At 43.3% G+C, this 15,042-nt stretch overlaps 1 protein-coding gene across 4 annotated transcripts in view; it reads left to right on the top strand.

The window, feature by feature from the left end:
• Positions 1-15,042, top strand: part of LOC127003196 (6-phosphofructo-2-kinase/fructose-2,6-bisphosphatase-like) — a 145,680-nt gene that overhangs the window by 23,885 nt on the left and 106,753 nt on the right. For all 4 annotated transcript variants that reach the window (XM_050869560.1, XM_050869559.1, XM_050869561.1 and 1 more), the window contains 2 exons: positions 5,572-5,697; positions 6,259-6,422. In XM_050869560.1, coding sequence (XP_050725517.1) covers positions 5,572-5,697; positions 6,259-6,422 — 290 coding nt within the window. The remainder of the gene's footprint in view (positions 1-5,571; positions 5,698-6,258; positions 6,423-15,042) is intronic.

A 15,042-nucleotide genomic window follows, 5' to 3' on the forward strand; every position in this document is an offset into this window, starting at 1 on the left:
CCATATCGCGGTTCACTTATCATGGTCTCGATGTATCGCGGATTTTAAAATTGTAAATATTTAGTTTCGTATCACGGATTTTTCGCTATGTCGCGGAATTTTGCGGTATAGAGGTATTTTGATATATTTATTATTTTACTTATTTCGCAGTAAAAGAAGCACTTTCTAGCCTAAAAAATTGTAAACAATACAAAAAATTAAGAAAGTATTAATAAGAACATATTAAAATAATATTAAATTGAAATAAAATACGTAGCCCACTGCAGATGAGTAGACAAAGACTTGCACGTATGTAAAACACAGCTACGACCACTTCCACTTGAGCTAGTTTGCCCATGTGTGATTGTACACGGCACACTATTGGCTGATGGATGGGAGGCGACCAACACTGTGTTCTGTATCCTAGGTGCTGATTGGCTCAGCGACCGTAGCATTTGTTGGTTCGTCAGTGGTTAGCTCGGAGACAAAGGGAGAGTGTGTTACAGCTTGCTACCGTTAAATGCTCGAGAACTTGGCAGTGAGGACCCAGACAGGATGAGGCAGTGACTACACTTGAACAAGACTAAAGTCCTAAACTTGCTCAACATGATTACTCCAAGCTTATCTAGTTTCGTGGAACTCTTTGCGATGCTGGAACAAACACATGGAGAGCTACTGAACCAAACAGCCAATACGCTCTTCTTCTTCTTGTGACCACAACTTACCGACCACACGAGTAACTGACATGTTGGTGACTGAGTTTCTGACTAGAATTTCGATGAGTTTCCTGTGAAATGTAGCCGACTTTGAATCTCTCGAGAAACTAGTGGTTGGGTGACCTTGTTCACACAGGCTGAGGCGAGATTCACAGAGATATGCGTGCTCATATAAATAATATATATAAAATATAATATATAAATTATATAAATAATAAAATAAATATAAGGTCGCTACTTCGCGGATTTTCGCCTATCGCGGGGGGTTCTGGAACCTAACCCCCGCGATAAAAGAGGGATTACTGTACCTCCTGTTTGACCCGGGTGGTAAAGCCCACGGTGCTCGTAGCCACGAGGTTGCTAACGCAGCTACGCAGCGATAAAGCCGCGGGCGCGCACCTAAGAAAAGCACAGAGCGTCGACCTTCCAGTTTTGTAAAACTGGACTCGTAAAAAGTTTCTTGTGGCAGTGCTGGGTCTGCTAGAAAGCCTACGTGGTAAACACGATGGTGCAGACTTGGGCGGTTAAGCTGCAACAAATACCTGGGCTTTTCTGGGTTGGGTCCAGGCCCCGCTGCTGTGATTGGCCAGGCTAGGCACCCCATCAATGGGTTAGCGGCCGAGGCTGTCGCGCCTAATTGCCAAATCCCAAGTAACAGATCCTTCCAAGGTGCAGCAGGACTGCGATAAGCCCTGGAGAGATTGCCGCGAGTGCTAACTGTGACAACGCTGCTCGAACCCTTTTCTCAGCGCCTGGAGCACGTCAATCGCTCACATTTCACGCCCTGGTGCAGACTGACTGCTACAAAGCCATGGGGCATACCATATTATGAGTATGGACAGAAGTACCTATGCAGTACAGGTACCTCTCGATTTACGCGAATATTGTGTCCTTGAAGAGGTCGCGTAAATCACAAACAATGTAAATCAAACAAGAGGTAGGTTTCTATTGAAAAATAAAAATTCACTTCATTTAGTGGAGAGAGAGAGAGAGAGAGAGAGAGAGAGAGAGAGAGAGAGAGAGAGAGAATATCCATATCACCGAGATGTCAACTCAGGCACTCAGTCTCAGCCTCACTCGTGTGAGGAAGAAATGAGGGACACCATGAGCGGCTGGCTAGTATTGGTACTGGTACTGAGCAGTCTGGTACCGGTACCTTACCGTATAGCTGGTACCATTAGTACCGGTACTGGTACTGGTACCTGCCAACCCCTATTGTTGAGTAGCGTGGCAGCGTGGGTACTGTATTGTTGTTTAAGCGGCTCGCGGGAAGAACTGAGCTCAGCTGTGTGGCCGCGGCGCCGTGTGAGTCCAGTTGCGTGAGGCATCTGGTGGCCACTCCATAAAATGTTTAAGTGAAAAAACGTGTAAATTAAACATTTACCGTATTTTACTTTTTTTCCTAAAAAATACTATGAAAAATACTTGTGCGTCTTCCAAGATGAATGTTGTATTGTGGTAGCAACGTCCAGGCTCAAGTGAGCTTGGACGGTCACCGTATTGGCTCGACCGATAGGGACGTGGATTTGTATGTTGTCATTACATTATGAGGTTAACTTAAGTAACTTTAATTCAGCCTTTTATATGATATAACCTCAGTACTTACTTGTTATAAGAATTTCCAATACCATAAACCTTCCTGGAGCCAAGCCACAAGCCCAAACGTCTGTTGTTTATTGTGTATGTTGTGCTATTAAAACCGAAGTTGTTGTCAAGTCTTTCAAAAAGTGTGGTATAAGTAATGACATGGATGGTAGTGAGGATCATTTATTGTTTATGACTGACAGTAGTGATGACTCTACAGATGAATCCAGTAGTGATGAGCTCTTGGGGTTTGACGATGAATAAAATTTCTTTGACTCTTTCATATTTTTACGTACATATTTAAAAAAAAATTTGATTCACTTTTATGGAAATAAAACCACCCTTGGACAATGAAAGATGTATAGTATATTTACTAACCACCAACTAGTATGTCATCGCCATACGGACAAAATCGGACGAGTGAAGAATGTAAACAAACCAATAGCCTACAGGCCGCCATGTTTATGTCGGGGACCCACTGTTTCAGTGTGTGTGTATTTACCAACAGTAGTTGAAATTGCCTACTATACATTTCAGCGGCGGACAAACGCTGTTTTTCGCAAATATCTCCTAAACGAATCATTGGATCAGTATGATATTTCAACACACTGCCTTTAACACCCGGACCTAATTTATGGCTAATATACCATGTTGCAATATGTGTTATGTTAGGAGCTTATTGAGTGATATTAAGCCTAATCCAGTCATCATATCTAAGGTGTTAAACAGAATCGGACTAGTGTGGGGTACTCCTCTAGCCCCTCCACCAACGCCCCGAACAACCCAAAGACCACTCCTTCCCTACTCCAATATCGCAGTATCCCCCTCCTGGTTGCCCTCTTCACCCCCCTACTCACACCATCCCCCTTCCCCAGCCCGAGGCTGTTGTACAGTAATTATCAACGTGAAATACGTCTTGCCTCCATGGAACTGTACCATGCTCTTAGTTAATAATCATACTATCTATACATATACACGTACATAACATTCTAATATATAATACAGTGATGGGAGAAATAGGGAGGGACACAAGAGTGATGAGGGAGGCGAGAAGTTAGGGGGAGAAGAGGAGGGATAACGAGAGCGAGAAGGGGGAGTAGTTGTGGCTAGGAATAGTTTGGGAGGGTGCTGGGGGGGGGGGCACACTTTCCTTCGAATGCGTCAACATGACTCGTCGGGTTTGTGTTATTTTTCACAAGTAAACTCGTCACATAAGACATATAGTAATGTGGTAGGTTAGCCATAAATTAGGTCCGGGTATTATAGGTAGTGTGCTGAAATATCATACTGATCCATAGATTCGTTTAGGAGATATTTGCGAAAAACAGCGTTTGTCTGCCGCTGAAATGTATAGTAGTTGTACATTTGTGGTGAGTGCTCCAGCAAACTTGTGGTGAGTGCTGAGACAATAGATAGTTTTAAGAAAAGGTTACATAAATTCATGGACATGGTGAAGCTGTTCTTGTGTGAGAATGACTTAATTTTTTTTTCTCAGAATTTCTCTCCAATATTAGGGTGCGTCTCCCAAGATGCAGCGTCTTGTAAGCCATAAAATACAGTATATGGATTTTGGACCCCGCGTTATTTAAAAAACGTGTAAACCAAACACGCTTTAATCGAGAGTTTCCTGTACTCTGTCGTTGCCTTTATGGCAGGCCATGATCGAAAGCTGGGTTTTCGGCTCCGTAGATTTAACCTACACCATATCTGGGTTTTTCCCATATCCGGGTGCCCCCGTGGCTCTATTAACCCGGATACCAGAGGGTTTACTGTACTGGCATCAGAGCTGTGGTAATATACTCCTTGAGGACTAAGGCCGCGGCCACACTGGGGGCGAGAAAGCGATCGAGAGCAAGAGCGAGAGTGGCAAGGCGAGTTTCTGTGGCCACACGAAAAGCGAGCGAGGCGAGATGAGGGTTGTCATGGCAACGTGACCCGCAGACCAGTATAGCCTCGCACCAACCCCCGTCGGCGCAAATGAGGGCTGAGGTGAAATGTTTTAAAAAATATTTCTGTGCTTCACTTATTTGGCGTTTTATGAAAAATCTATACACCATCATCTTCAGGAGTCTTTTCTCTATAAGATGGAATTGTTTATTTTAGTACTCATTTCATAGCCGCTGCAGATGGTAGCCATATGTATAATGTGTTATAAACATTAATTAGTGATTATTTAAATTTAACTTGTCACTATTTATTTAGTTTCTGCTTTATTGAGTTTTCACAAACATATTCGAGTTCTGCAATCACTGCTGCGTTTAACGGTGTTAACCAAAATGTCCTATCCTGTGTATGAGCTGAGTTACGGCAAATAATAGAGAAGCATGTCTGTGATGTCACTCCTGACCGAGCAATCTCGCACGAGAAAAGCGAGAAAAGTTAATCATCAACTCTTCTCGCTTTCTCGTTTATCAGCTCACTTTCTCGCCATTACCTGCTCGCTGCCAGCGTGGCCCCTGCATTGCTTATTATGTATTAAAGTTTCTCGCTCTCGCCCGCTTTCTCGCCTCCTGTGTGCGGCCTAATTGGTGGATGCGCACGGTAGTGTTTGCCTAGCTGTCAAACGTGGAGATGCTATCTTTTCATAATGTCTTGCAACTTCTCTGCACAAGAAATTCTATCTAACAAATTGTACTTCACTTTAAACACATCTCATGGTCAAAATCTGTCCGAGCATGTAAAAAAAATAGTATAAACCACTAAGTAAGGCTGTTGAGATAAATGTAAACTACCCTTATGAAATTGGATGGAGCAGGCGAAAAAGTTGGTAGAGATGGTGCGTGTATAGGTGGGAGGGGGCGGTGTGCAGTTGGTAAAAAGGAGTAACTGAATAGTTCACAGACATCGGTGGCATGTAGCTTTTGTATTTCCCTTTTACATGTAATGTAAAGTATCTAAATATATAAAAAAAAAAATGCAAAATGAATACTATAAAGTTCAGAAGTTATGAATTCCACTGGATTTTTAACTTTAACGCCTCCGTGGTCTAGTGGTCTGTGTGCCTGGCTACTATTCCGTGGGCCCTGGCTCAAATCATGGCCCAGGCAGTCAGCTTGCAGCTCCCCCAGCTGATCATTCTCCCTCTCAGGCTGGTAGATAAATGGGTACCTGGGTAAACCTGGGGTAGGTAAACTGTGGTAAGCCGGATGTCACACTGGCCTTGTGTCCCGCGGTAATGGGTTCCCTCCCACCACAGGCTCAAGGGCTAATGCGATGGAGATGAGCATCAAAGCCACGTGCAGCTATAGCGTATGCCCCCAACTTTACCTTACCTTTAACTTCTTTGTTTCAGGAGAACGTGCCAATTATGTAAACATACCACATGTGATAGTGATGGTGGGCTTACCAGCCCGAGGCAAAACCTATATGGCCAAAAAGCTCACACGTTACCTCAACTGGATTGGTATTAAGACCAAAGGTTAGTATATGCATCATACTGTCCTGTAGTTTATTACAGAGGTGTAAGCAAGAAAACTAGTCAGAAGACACAGTTCTGGCCAAAGAGAACAGAGTAAAGATTTTCCAAAGATATAGTATTAATAGAAATTTTTAAGATTAGAGAAAAGATACAACAAAGTAGATTAATATAATTTCAGTGTGTTGTTTGCATGTCTGTTTAGAGTGGAACAGTGGGAGATGTATATAAAAAAAACTGTGAAGAAAATAACTGCATAAAAAAATAATACTTCAGACATATTTGAATGGTAGCTGAAAGCTCCCATGTTTGAAAAGTTGTTGGGGAGGGAGAGACATTAAGGTTAAAGGGATAATGATAATAATGAGGAGGTAGCTCAAATGGTTTGTGAATAGGCAGATATTTAGCAACCTAAGGAGTGAGCAGAAAGACAACATTCAAGTAATTTAGTCGATAGATAACATAATTCAATAAATCTTAGATAACTGAAGAAATTATATAGGAGCCAGAGAAGAAAAACTTACCAGACAAAATAAATGACCTTTTACCAACCTCTGTCCTCAGTTTTTAATTTGGGAGAATACCGACGCAGAGTCACCCAGATGTACAAAAACCACAACTTCTTCCGGAGTGACAATGAGGAGGCGATGGCACTGCGCCAGAGGTGTGCTCTGGATGCCCTGGAAGATGTGTGTGAATGGCTGGAAAACGAATCCGGAGAAGTGGCGGTGAGTGCCTTGAGAATTACTTCTGCACTGTGCTGGAAATACATCCAGCAAATTTTATAATTTTATCTCTAATGTTTTCTCTTATTTCATTTAATATTGTATCACAATCAATCAATAGGGGCATATGCAGTGAGGTGCGTTGCCTCACCCACCATGACGCCAAACCCAGGTGCTCCTCTGGCCATGTCACCTTGCCTGGCACACAGAGCAGGGTAATGTCATGGTAGTTGTTGCAGTCTTCTTGGTCCCCTATCTCTTTCCAATTAGGGCGACCAGCCTCCTTTTCCAGTAAGGAGAAATGGTAGCAGATTGCCTTCTGGTAGTCAAGGCTGCATGCAAAAAGAAGAAAAAGGTTTTCCATTGATGCTGTCCATTTTTCACCTATTTAGAACTTTTTTTCACTTACATCCTCTTTGCCATCATTGTCTCAGTTTACAAGGGGAAGGGCAGGAGAGGGGAATGTAGGAGCTATTGAGGTATAAGTCTCCTGAGTATACCCAGAAAGGTATATGGAAAAGTCATAATAGAGAGGGTGCAAAGACTTACAGAAGAGAAAATCAGTGAAGAACAAGGAGGCTTCAGGAAGGGAAGGGGATGTGTGGATCAGATATTTTCCTTCAGGATGGTAGTAAAAAAAATAATAGCAAAAGGAAAGAAACTATACGCTGCCTTCATGGATTTGGAAAAAGCTTATGACAAAGTCGATTGTATTGCATTGTGGGATGTTTTAAAGATTTATGGTGAGAGGAAAATTGTTTGTGCAATAAAGTCTTTCTATGAGGATGCATCTGCATGTATCAAAATTACTGGAGAAACAAGTGAACATTTTGAGATAAAAGTGTCCTTAAGACAAGGTTGTGTCAAGTCACCATGGTTATTCAATATCTATATGGATGGTGTTATTAGAGAAATGAAGGGCAAACTTGGAGAAAGAATGTTCGATGAGGGAAGGAAGTGGGTACTGAATTTGAGTTTTTTTTTTTTTTTTTTTTTTTTACAGCTATGGAGACAGTTCAAGGGTGTAATGAAAAAAAAAAAAAAAAAAGAGGCCCGCTACTTACTGCTCCAGAACAGAGATTAAAGGAGTGTTCAAAATCAGAGGTCAATTTCGGGAGGAGAGGTGTCCTGATACCCTCCTCTTGAAAGGGTTCAAGTCATAGGCAGGAGGAAATACAGATGAAGGAAGATTGTTCCAGAGTTTACCAGTGTGAAGGATGAAAGAGTGAAGATGCTGGTTAACTCTTGCATAAGGGGTTTGAACAGTATAGGGATGAGCATGAGTAGAAAGTCTTGTACAGCGGGGCCGTGGGAGGAAGGGAGGCATGCAGTTAGCAAGTTCAGAAGAGCAGTCAGCATAGAAAGAGAGGCAACATGGCGGTGGAATTTGAGAGGTAGAAGACTATCAGTATGAGGAGGAGAGCTGATGAGACGAAGAGCCTTTGATTCCACTCTGTCAAGGAAAGCTGTGTGAGTGGAGCCCCCCCACACATGAGATGCATACTCCATACGAGGGCAGACAAGGCCCCTGTAAATGGACAGCAACTGTGCGGGGGAGAAGAACTGGCGGAGACGGTATAGAATGCCCAGCCTCGAGGAAGCTGATTTAGTAAGAGATGAGATATGAAGTTTCCAGTTGAGATTTTGAGTTAAGGATAGACCGAGGATGTTTAGTGTTGAGGAAGGTGATAGCTGGGTGTTGTCAAAGAATAGGGGATAGTTGTTTGGAAGATTGTGTCGAGTGGATAGGTGGAGAAACTGTGTTTTTGAGCCGTTGAAGGACACTAGGTTCCTCTTGCCCCAATCGGAAATAATAGTAAGGTCTGAGGCTAAGCGTTCTGCAGCCTCCAGCCTTGAGTCGTTAAGTTCCTGTAGGGTGGGTCTTCTATTAAAAGAAGTTGAGTAATGCAGAGTGAAATCATCGGCATAGGAATGGATAGGACAGTTCGTTTTGGAAAGAAGATCATCAATGAACAACAGAAAGAGAGTGGGAGATAGGACAGAACCCTGTGGGACACCACTGCTAATAGGTTTAGGGGAAGAACAGTGACCGTCTACCACAGCAGAAATAGAATTGTCAGAAAGGAAACTGGAGATAAAGGTACGGAGAGAAGGATAGAAACCGTAGGACGGTAGTTTGGAAAGCAAAGATTTGTGCCAGACCCTATCAAAGGCTTTTGATATGTCCAGCGCAATAGCAAAGGTTTCACCGAAACGGCTAAGAAAGGATGACCAAGAGTCAGTTAGGAAGGCTAGGAGATCACCAGTAGAACGCCCCTTGCGGAACCCATACTGGCAATCAGATAGAAGGTCAGAAGTGGAAAGGTGCTTTTGAATCTTCCGGTTAAGGATTGATTCAAAAGCTTTAGATAGACAAGAAAGTAAAGCTATAGGACGGTAGTTTGAGGGATTGGAACGGTCACCCTTCTTAGGCACAGGCTGTGTGAAGGCATACTTCCAGCAGGAAGGAAAGGTAGATGTTGACAGGCAGAGGCGAAAGAGTTTAACCAGGCAGGGTGACAGCACGGAGGCACAGTTTTTAAGGACAATAGGAGGCACTCCATCAGGTCCATAAGCCTTCAGAGGATTGAGGCCAGAGAGGGCATAGAAAACATCATTTTGAAGAATCTTTATAACAGGCATAAAGGAGTCAGAGGGGGGATGAGTAGGAGGAATATGCCCAGAATCGTCCAGAGTGGAGTTTTTAGAAAAAAATTGAGAGAAGAGTTCAGCCTTAGAGATAGATGAGATGGCAGTGTTGCCATCAGGACTGAGGAGTGGAAGGAAAGATGAAGAAGTGAAGTTGGAGGAGATGTTTTTAGCTAGATGCCAGAAGTCACGGGAAGAGTTAGAGAAAGCAAGGTTTTGGCATTTTCTATCAATGAAAGAGTTTTTGGTTAGTCGGAGAATAGATTTGGTACGATTCCTGGCAGAAATTTAAAGTTCATAATTAGCATTAGTTTGAAGGCTCTGGTACCTTTTGTGAGCTGCCTCTCTATCATTGACAGCACAAGAACAAGCGTGATTAAACCAAGGCTTTTTAGCATGAGGAGTAGAGAAAGAACGAGAAATGTATGCCTCCATTCCAGAGACAATCACCTCTGTGATGCGCTGAGCACACACAGAGGGGTCTCTATCCTGGAAGAAATAATCATTCCACGGGAAATCGGAAAAGTATATCCTCAGGTCGTCCCACCGAGCTGAAGCAAAATGCCTGAAGCATCGCCTCTTCGGTGGGTCCAGAGGGTGTACAGGAGTGATAGGACAGGATGCAGAAATAAGATTGTGATCGGAGGAGCCCAATGGAGAGAACAGTTTGACAGAATAAGCAAAAGGGTTTGAGGTAAGGAAGAGGTCTAGAATGTTGGGCCGGTCTCCAAGACGGTCGGGAATACGTGTAGAGTGCTGGACCAACTGCTCTAGGTCGTTGAGGATAGCAAAGTTATAGGCTTGTTTACCAGGATGGTCAGTGAAAGAGGATGAAAGCCAAAGCTGGTGGTGAACATTGAAATCTCCTAGGATGGAGATTTCAGCGAAGGGAGAGTGTGTCAAGATGTGCTCCACTTTAGAGTTCAAATAGTCAAAGAATTTTACATAGTTAGTAGAGTTAGGTGAGAGATAAACAGCACAGATGTATTTAGTAATAGAATGACAATGAAGTCTTAGCCAGATGGTGGAAAATTCTGAAGAGTCAAGGTTGCGGGCATGAAAGCAAGTGATGTCGTTGCGCACGTAGGCGCAACATCAAGCTTTGGATTGAAATTTAGAATAGAGATAGTAGGAGGGAACAGAGTAGAGATTGCTGTCAGTAGCCTCAGAAACCTGTGTTTCGGTAAGGAAGAGAAGGTGAGGTTTAGAGGAGGAGAGATGATGTTCCACAGAATGAAAATTAGAACGAAGACTGCGAATGTTGCAGAAATTGAGAAGAAAGAGGTTCGAGGAGTTATCAAGACACCTCTCGGGTCAGCAGCCAGAAGGGGAGTCCTCCGTGGGGGAATTTGTGGTCGTCCCCCAGGCGGGGACTCCGAGGCTTGATGTAGGTGCACCATTTTGAAATTTGAATTTTGGGAAAAGGTGTATATGTTGTGTGAATGTAGTGTGGTGTGGATAGAGAGGATCTGTCGTTAGAGAGCATGCAGAACTACTCTCCGGTGTTGGTGAGACAATAGGGAAACGGTTAGTGAGGACATGGGAAGGGTCTTTGGAGGGCTTCAGCTCCCTTCTCACCTCCCACATATACCTCACCGGGAGTGGCTTGCGCCCGTTTGGTAGGTGTCTTCCTACCTACTCCAGCCCTCCGTGCTGATGACACGGTGCTCATTGCAGAAAATGAAAGTGACCTACAAAATTTGGTCATTGTTTTTGATAGTGTCTGTAACAGGAGAAAGCTGAAAGTTAATGTCAACAAAAGTAAAGTGATGGTTTGTGAGCGAAGTAGAAGTGAGGTTGTAGATTTTGTATGCCCATATAGAGTGGGAATTAAATGTGAAAAAGAATGCAAAATAATTTTGAATGGTGAAGAAATGGAGGAGGTCAATGAGTTTAAGTCCCTTGGATCAGTTATGTGTAAGCATGGTGGTACAGAGGGAGAGATAAGAGAAAGGGCATTGCAAGGAAGAAGGGTGGTAAGGTCTTTGGGACGAATCATGCATGGCAGAAGTGTGAGCATGGAGGTAAAGAGGGATTTGAAAAATACAATAATAGTACCAACCCTCACATATGCAAGAGAAACACGGGCCTGGAATGAAAGTCAGAGGTCTAGAGTGCAGGCAGTGGAAATGAGTTATTTGAGGAGTGCTTGTGGTGTGAGTAGAATGGCTGGAATGAGTAATGAAAGTGTGTATGAGCATTTTGGAATGTGTCACAGGGGTGAAGGGAAGAAGTGTGGGGTGGTGGAGGAAGTGAAGCGACAGACTTTGAAGTGGTTTGGCCACATGGAGCAAATGGAGGAGAGTAAGATGACCAGAAGGATGTATGTGAGTGAGATAGAGGGAGGGAATGCTAGAGGATGACCTCCAGTAAAATGGAGGGATAGGGTGCAAGAGTACGTTAGGGAGAGGGGGGAATGATCTTTGAGAAGCTTTGAGCAGGCAAGGAGGGAGTGTCTGGAGAGAGAAAGTTGGAAGCTCTTCTGCTGTGGCCATACCCTGGTGGGAGCTCCTAGGAGCAGGCGTCGATGAAATGATGAATGATGATGATGAATTCCCCTTTTTATATCTGCTTCATTATCTTTTTCTTCTCAAAGCTACACTTAACGTTTCATATTCAAGTTCCAGTTTTAACTTTTTTTTATTTAAATGTTTTTTTTTTTTTTTTTTTTTTTTTTTTTTTTTTTTTTCCGCTGCCTATTGCGCCTGTAGGCATCTTCCTGGTGGGGCCTGATGGTCGGCCCAAGGCTTCTTCCCGGTGGGTCCTGATGGTTGGCCCAGCCCGTTCTGGCACAGGCGAGTGTTTATAGTGGCGCCATCTTGCATTGGAAAATGGAAATGGAAAATTTCTTATAATATCCAGTTTATTACTGTCATAGTTTTGTGTGAAGCCTGGGGCATAACTTCCGTGGTGTGAATAAACAATGAGAGTTCGTCCATGCTAGTGATTTGCGCCCAGGTTAAAGTTTCATTTGTATTGGCGAATGTCACGGTTAAACACGTGACTAGGTTCTGTGTTCTTGTGTCTGGGTGATTAGGCATATTTTGTTCTCTCACTCTTACGTTGGAGTCAGCATGACTGGATGCTGCACCCAACGGGCAGGAACCCACCCAGACATTACTCTCCCTCATGGGTACATACAGAGGATTATGCTGCAATGAATGCAGACACTGAAAGGTCACCTGCGACAAATTGAGTAATGACTCACCTGAACAACGTAGGCAAATAAGGGTAAGACACAGCTGGTGACCCACATTAAATGCTCCCTGGCACCTCACCCATCGCCACACAAGCCTGCTCGAAAAATCAATACTAGGTCAACTGAGTCATGCTGACCCCAACGTATGAGTGAGAGAACAAAATATGTCTAATCACCCTGACACAAGAACACTGAACTTAGTCACATGTTTAACAATGACAATTATACACACCACCATAATTTACTCCGTGCTTTTGAAGAAAATATTTTAGGAAAAATATGAGATAATGCTCTACAGTTAGTCAGTCAATCAATCTGGGGGGTGGGGTCACGTCGCCTCACCAACCCTATAATGCTAACCTTGGCGATCCTTCCAAGCAAGTCTCCATGGAGGCTCCCCTTCACATCCTAAGTTGTCCTACCTCATGGCTAACCACAAGCTTTGTGTGTGTCCACTTGGCCTCCTCCACTTTGTATTGTCACTTACAGAAACAACCTGGTGAGCACGGTTGACTTTCGAGTAGTGTGCCACATGCCCGTACAGCCAGAGTTGGTGTTTGTGGACCATATAGGTACAGTAAAGCCTCTAGTAACTGGCAACCATGGGGATCCAAAGGTTCTGGATAAACATAAACTCTGGATACTTGGAGTGTGTTTTCAAAGCTTCACATGAAATTTCATTCAACCAGACATGTTTACACAGACTCCATACATTCAGAAATTCATCTCCTAACTACAAATATGTATGCATGTACTTACCAGACACTGTTTAACCTGTTAACCATGCAACATTCTGCAAGGTTATGCAACAAGGCAAGTTGCCCGATCCAAGACCAAGACTGAACCCTGCTGAGTCATTACTTTGGGGGTTGAACAGGCAGGTGGTAGTGTTTGTAAACAAAGAAGTTGTATTTAAACCCTAAAGGACGGGCTAGAGGGCGATGTTCTGCTAGCAGAGCGTGTGCTGTGTTGATAAAATTTGGCTAAATAGGTGTTCTTCAGCAATGCCATGTGTATCAATTTCAGACAAAAGCATGATAGATCATAGTTCTTTTACACCGCCAATCTTTCATTTACATGACGAAAGAAACTAGAAGTCCCTCGGAGTACCTGCACCCCACATTCTCCACCTGAGTGGGAATTCCAGCCATCTGTCCTTTAGGTGTTAATGAGTGTGGGCAGTGTCACTTCTGCTACAGTTGAATGCAGGGCAGCCCTGTGTTCAGTTGACACAACTTCCACAGGACAGGGGATTAGCCGAGTTCAATAAAGATGGCGTCCCACAAATGGTTACCTCACAGTACAGTAATTCCTCGTTTATCGCGGGGGTTAGGTTCCAGAACCCCCCGCGATAGGCGAAAATCCACGAAGTAGCGACCTTATATTTATTTTATTATTTATATAATTTATATATATTTTATGTATATATTACTTATATAAGCACCCATATCTCTGTGAATCTCACCTCAGCCTGTGTGAACAAGGTCACCCAACCACTAGTTTCTCGAGAGATTCAAAGTCGGCTACATTTCACAGGAAACTCGTCAAAATTCTAGTCAGAAACTCAGTCACCAACATGTCAGTTACTCGTGTGGTCGGTAAGTTCTGGTCACAAGAAGAAGAAGAGCATATCAGCTGTTTGGTTCAGTAGCTCTCCACGTGTTTATTCCAATACCACAAAGAGTTCCACTAAACTAGATAAGCTTGGAGTAATCATTTTGAGCAAGTTTAGGTCTTTAGTCTTGTTCAAGTCCCTGAAAGTCAAGATCAAGTCCAATTACTTGCCCATCGAACGTAGCATCCCTGTGTGATTAGTTCCCTCAGTAGTTTGGCGAGTTACCGCCTGCTTACTGCGCAGTGAGTGAATCTACCAACCAACCTTTTTGTTTACCATTTCAAAGTCACAGCTGCTTGGGGTAAGAGCATTGTAACTCGTCAAAGCAACATTCGGTATCATAGTCATAATTGTAAGTAAGGTGGCCAAATGTAATAGTACATTAAGTTCAGGGAAAATGTGGAGTTTTTTATTTTTTCCAAATATATCTTGCCAAATTATAGGTGCGTTTTATATGGCGTGAAATACGGTATCTGAAAACCTGGAAGCGGACAATGATGCGGAGCTTTTGTTGTCTGAAAACGCGGATGCGGATTGTAATGCGTATATTATTTTCACTGTGGAGGCGGAGGCGGATATCCGATACATCACTACCGTGTAATAGCGCCTTTACCCAATCCTTCAGTTATGCTCTCATACATGGAAATAACACAGTCATGATTGCACAATCATGATTGATATTGTATGGGGGCCTTAACCCCTAAAGGATGAGTGACCCGCATATTGGCATACTACAGATGCCTTTCATTTTCTTTTGTGTCACTTGTTTCCTCGTGACTTTCACTTTGGTTTTACTTCTGAAATACACTAATCAACAATCTTAGGCCTTAATACATGCGTACATTGGCCTAGAAACTCAGCTGTGTTCCCCCTCCACCACCATGTGTGACATGGGCTGAGTCATCTGGTACTTCCCTGTGTGATGGTTTTGTTGTTGTTTAACCCGGTAGCAACAGGGATCATGTTTCTAAAAGGTCCCTCTAAGCGAGAAAAATGAGAAAAAAATCATCACTCACACAAATCATTTCATAATATATATCAATGCATTTGTGATCAGTTTATGTATCATCTATTTTGGGGGGTTTATATCATGGCAAAAATTTGGCCCGTCGCTGGTACACGGTAAAGCCACAAATTTGGCCCGTCACTGCTACCAGGTT

This window comes from Eriocheir sinensis, chromosome 25 (assembly GCF_024679095.1).
Source record: "Eriocheir sinensis breed Jianghai 21 chromosome 25, ASM2467909v1, whole genome shotgun sequence".
NCBI lineage: Eukaryota > Metazoa > Arthropoda > Malacostraca > Decapoda > Varunidae > Eriocheir > Eriocheir sinensis.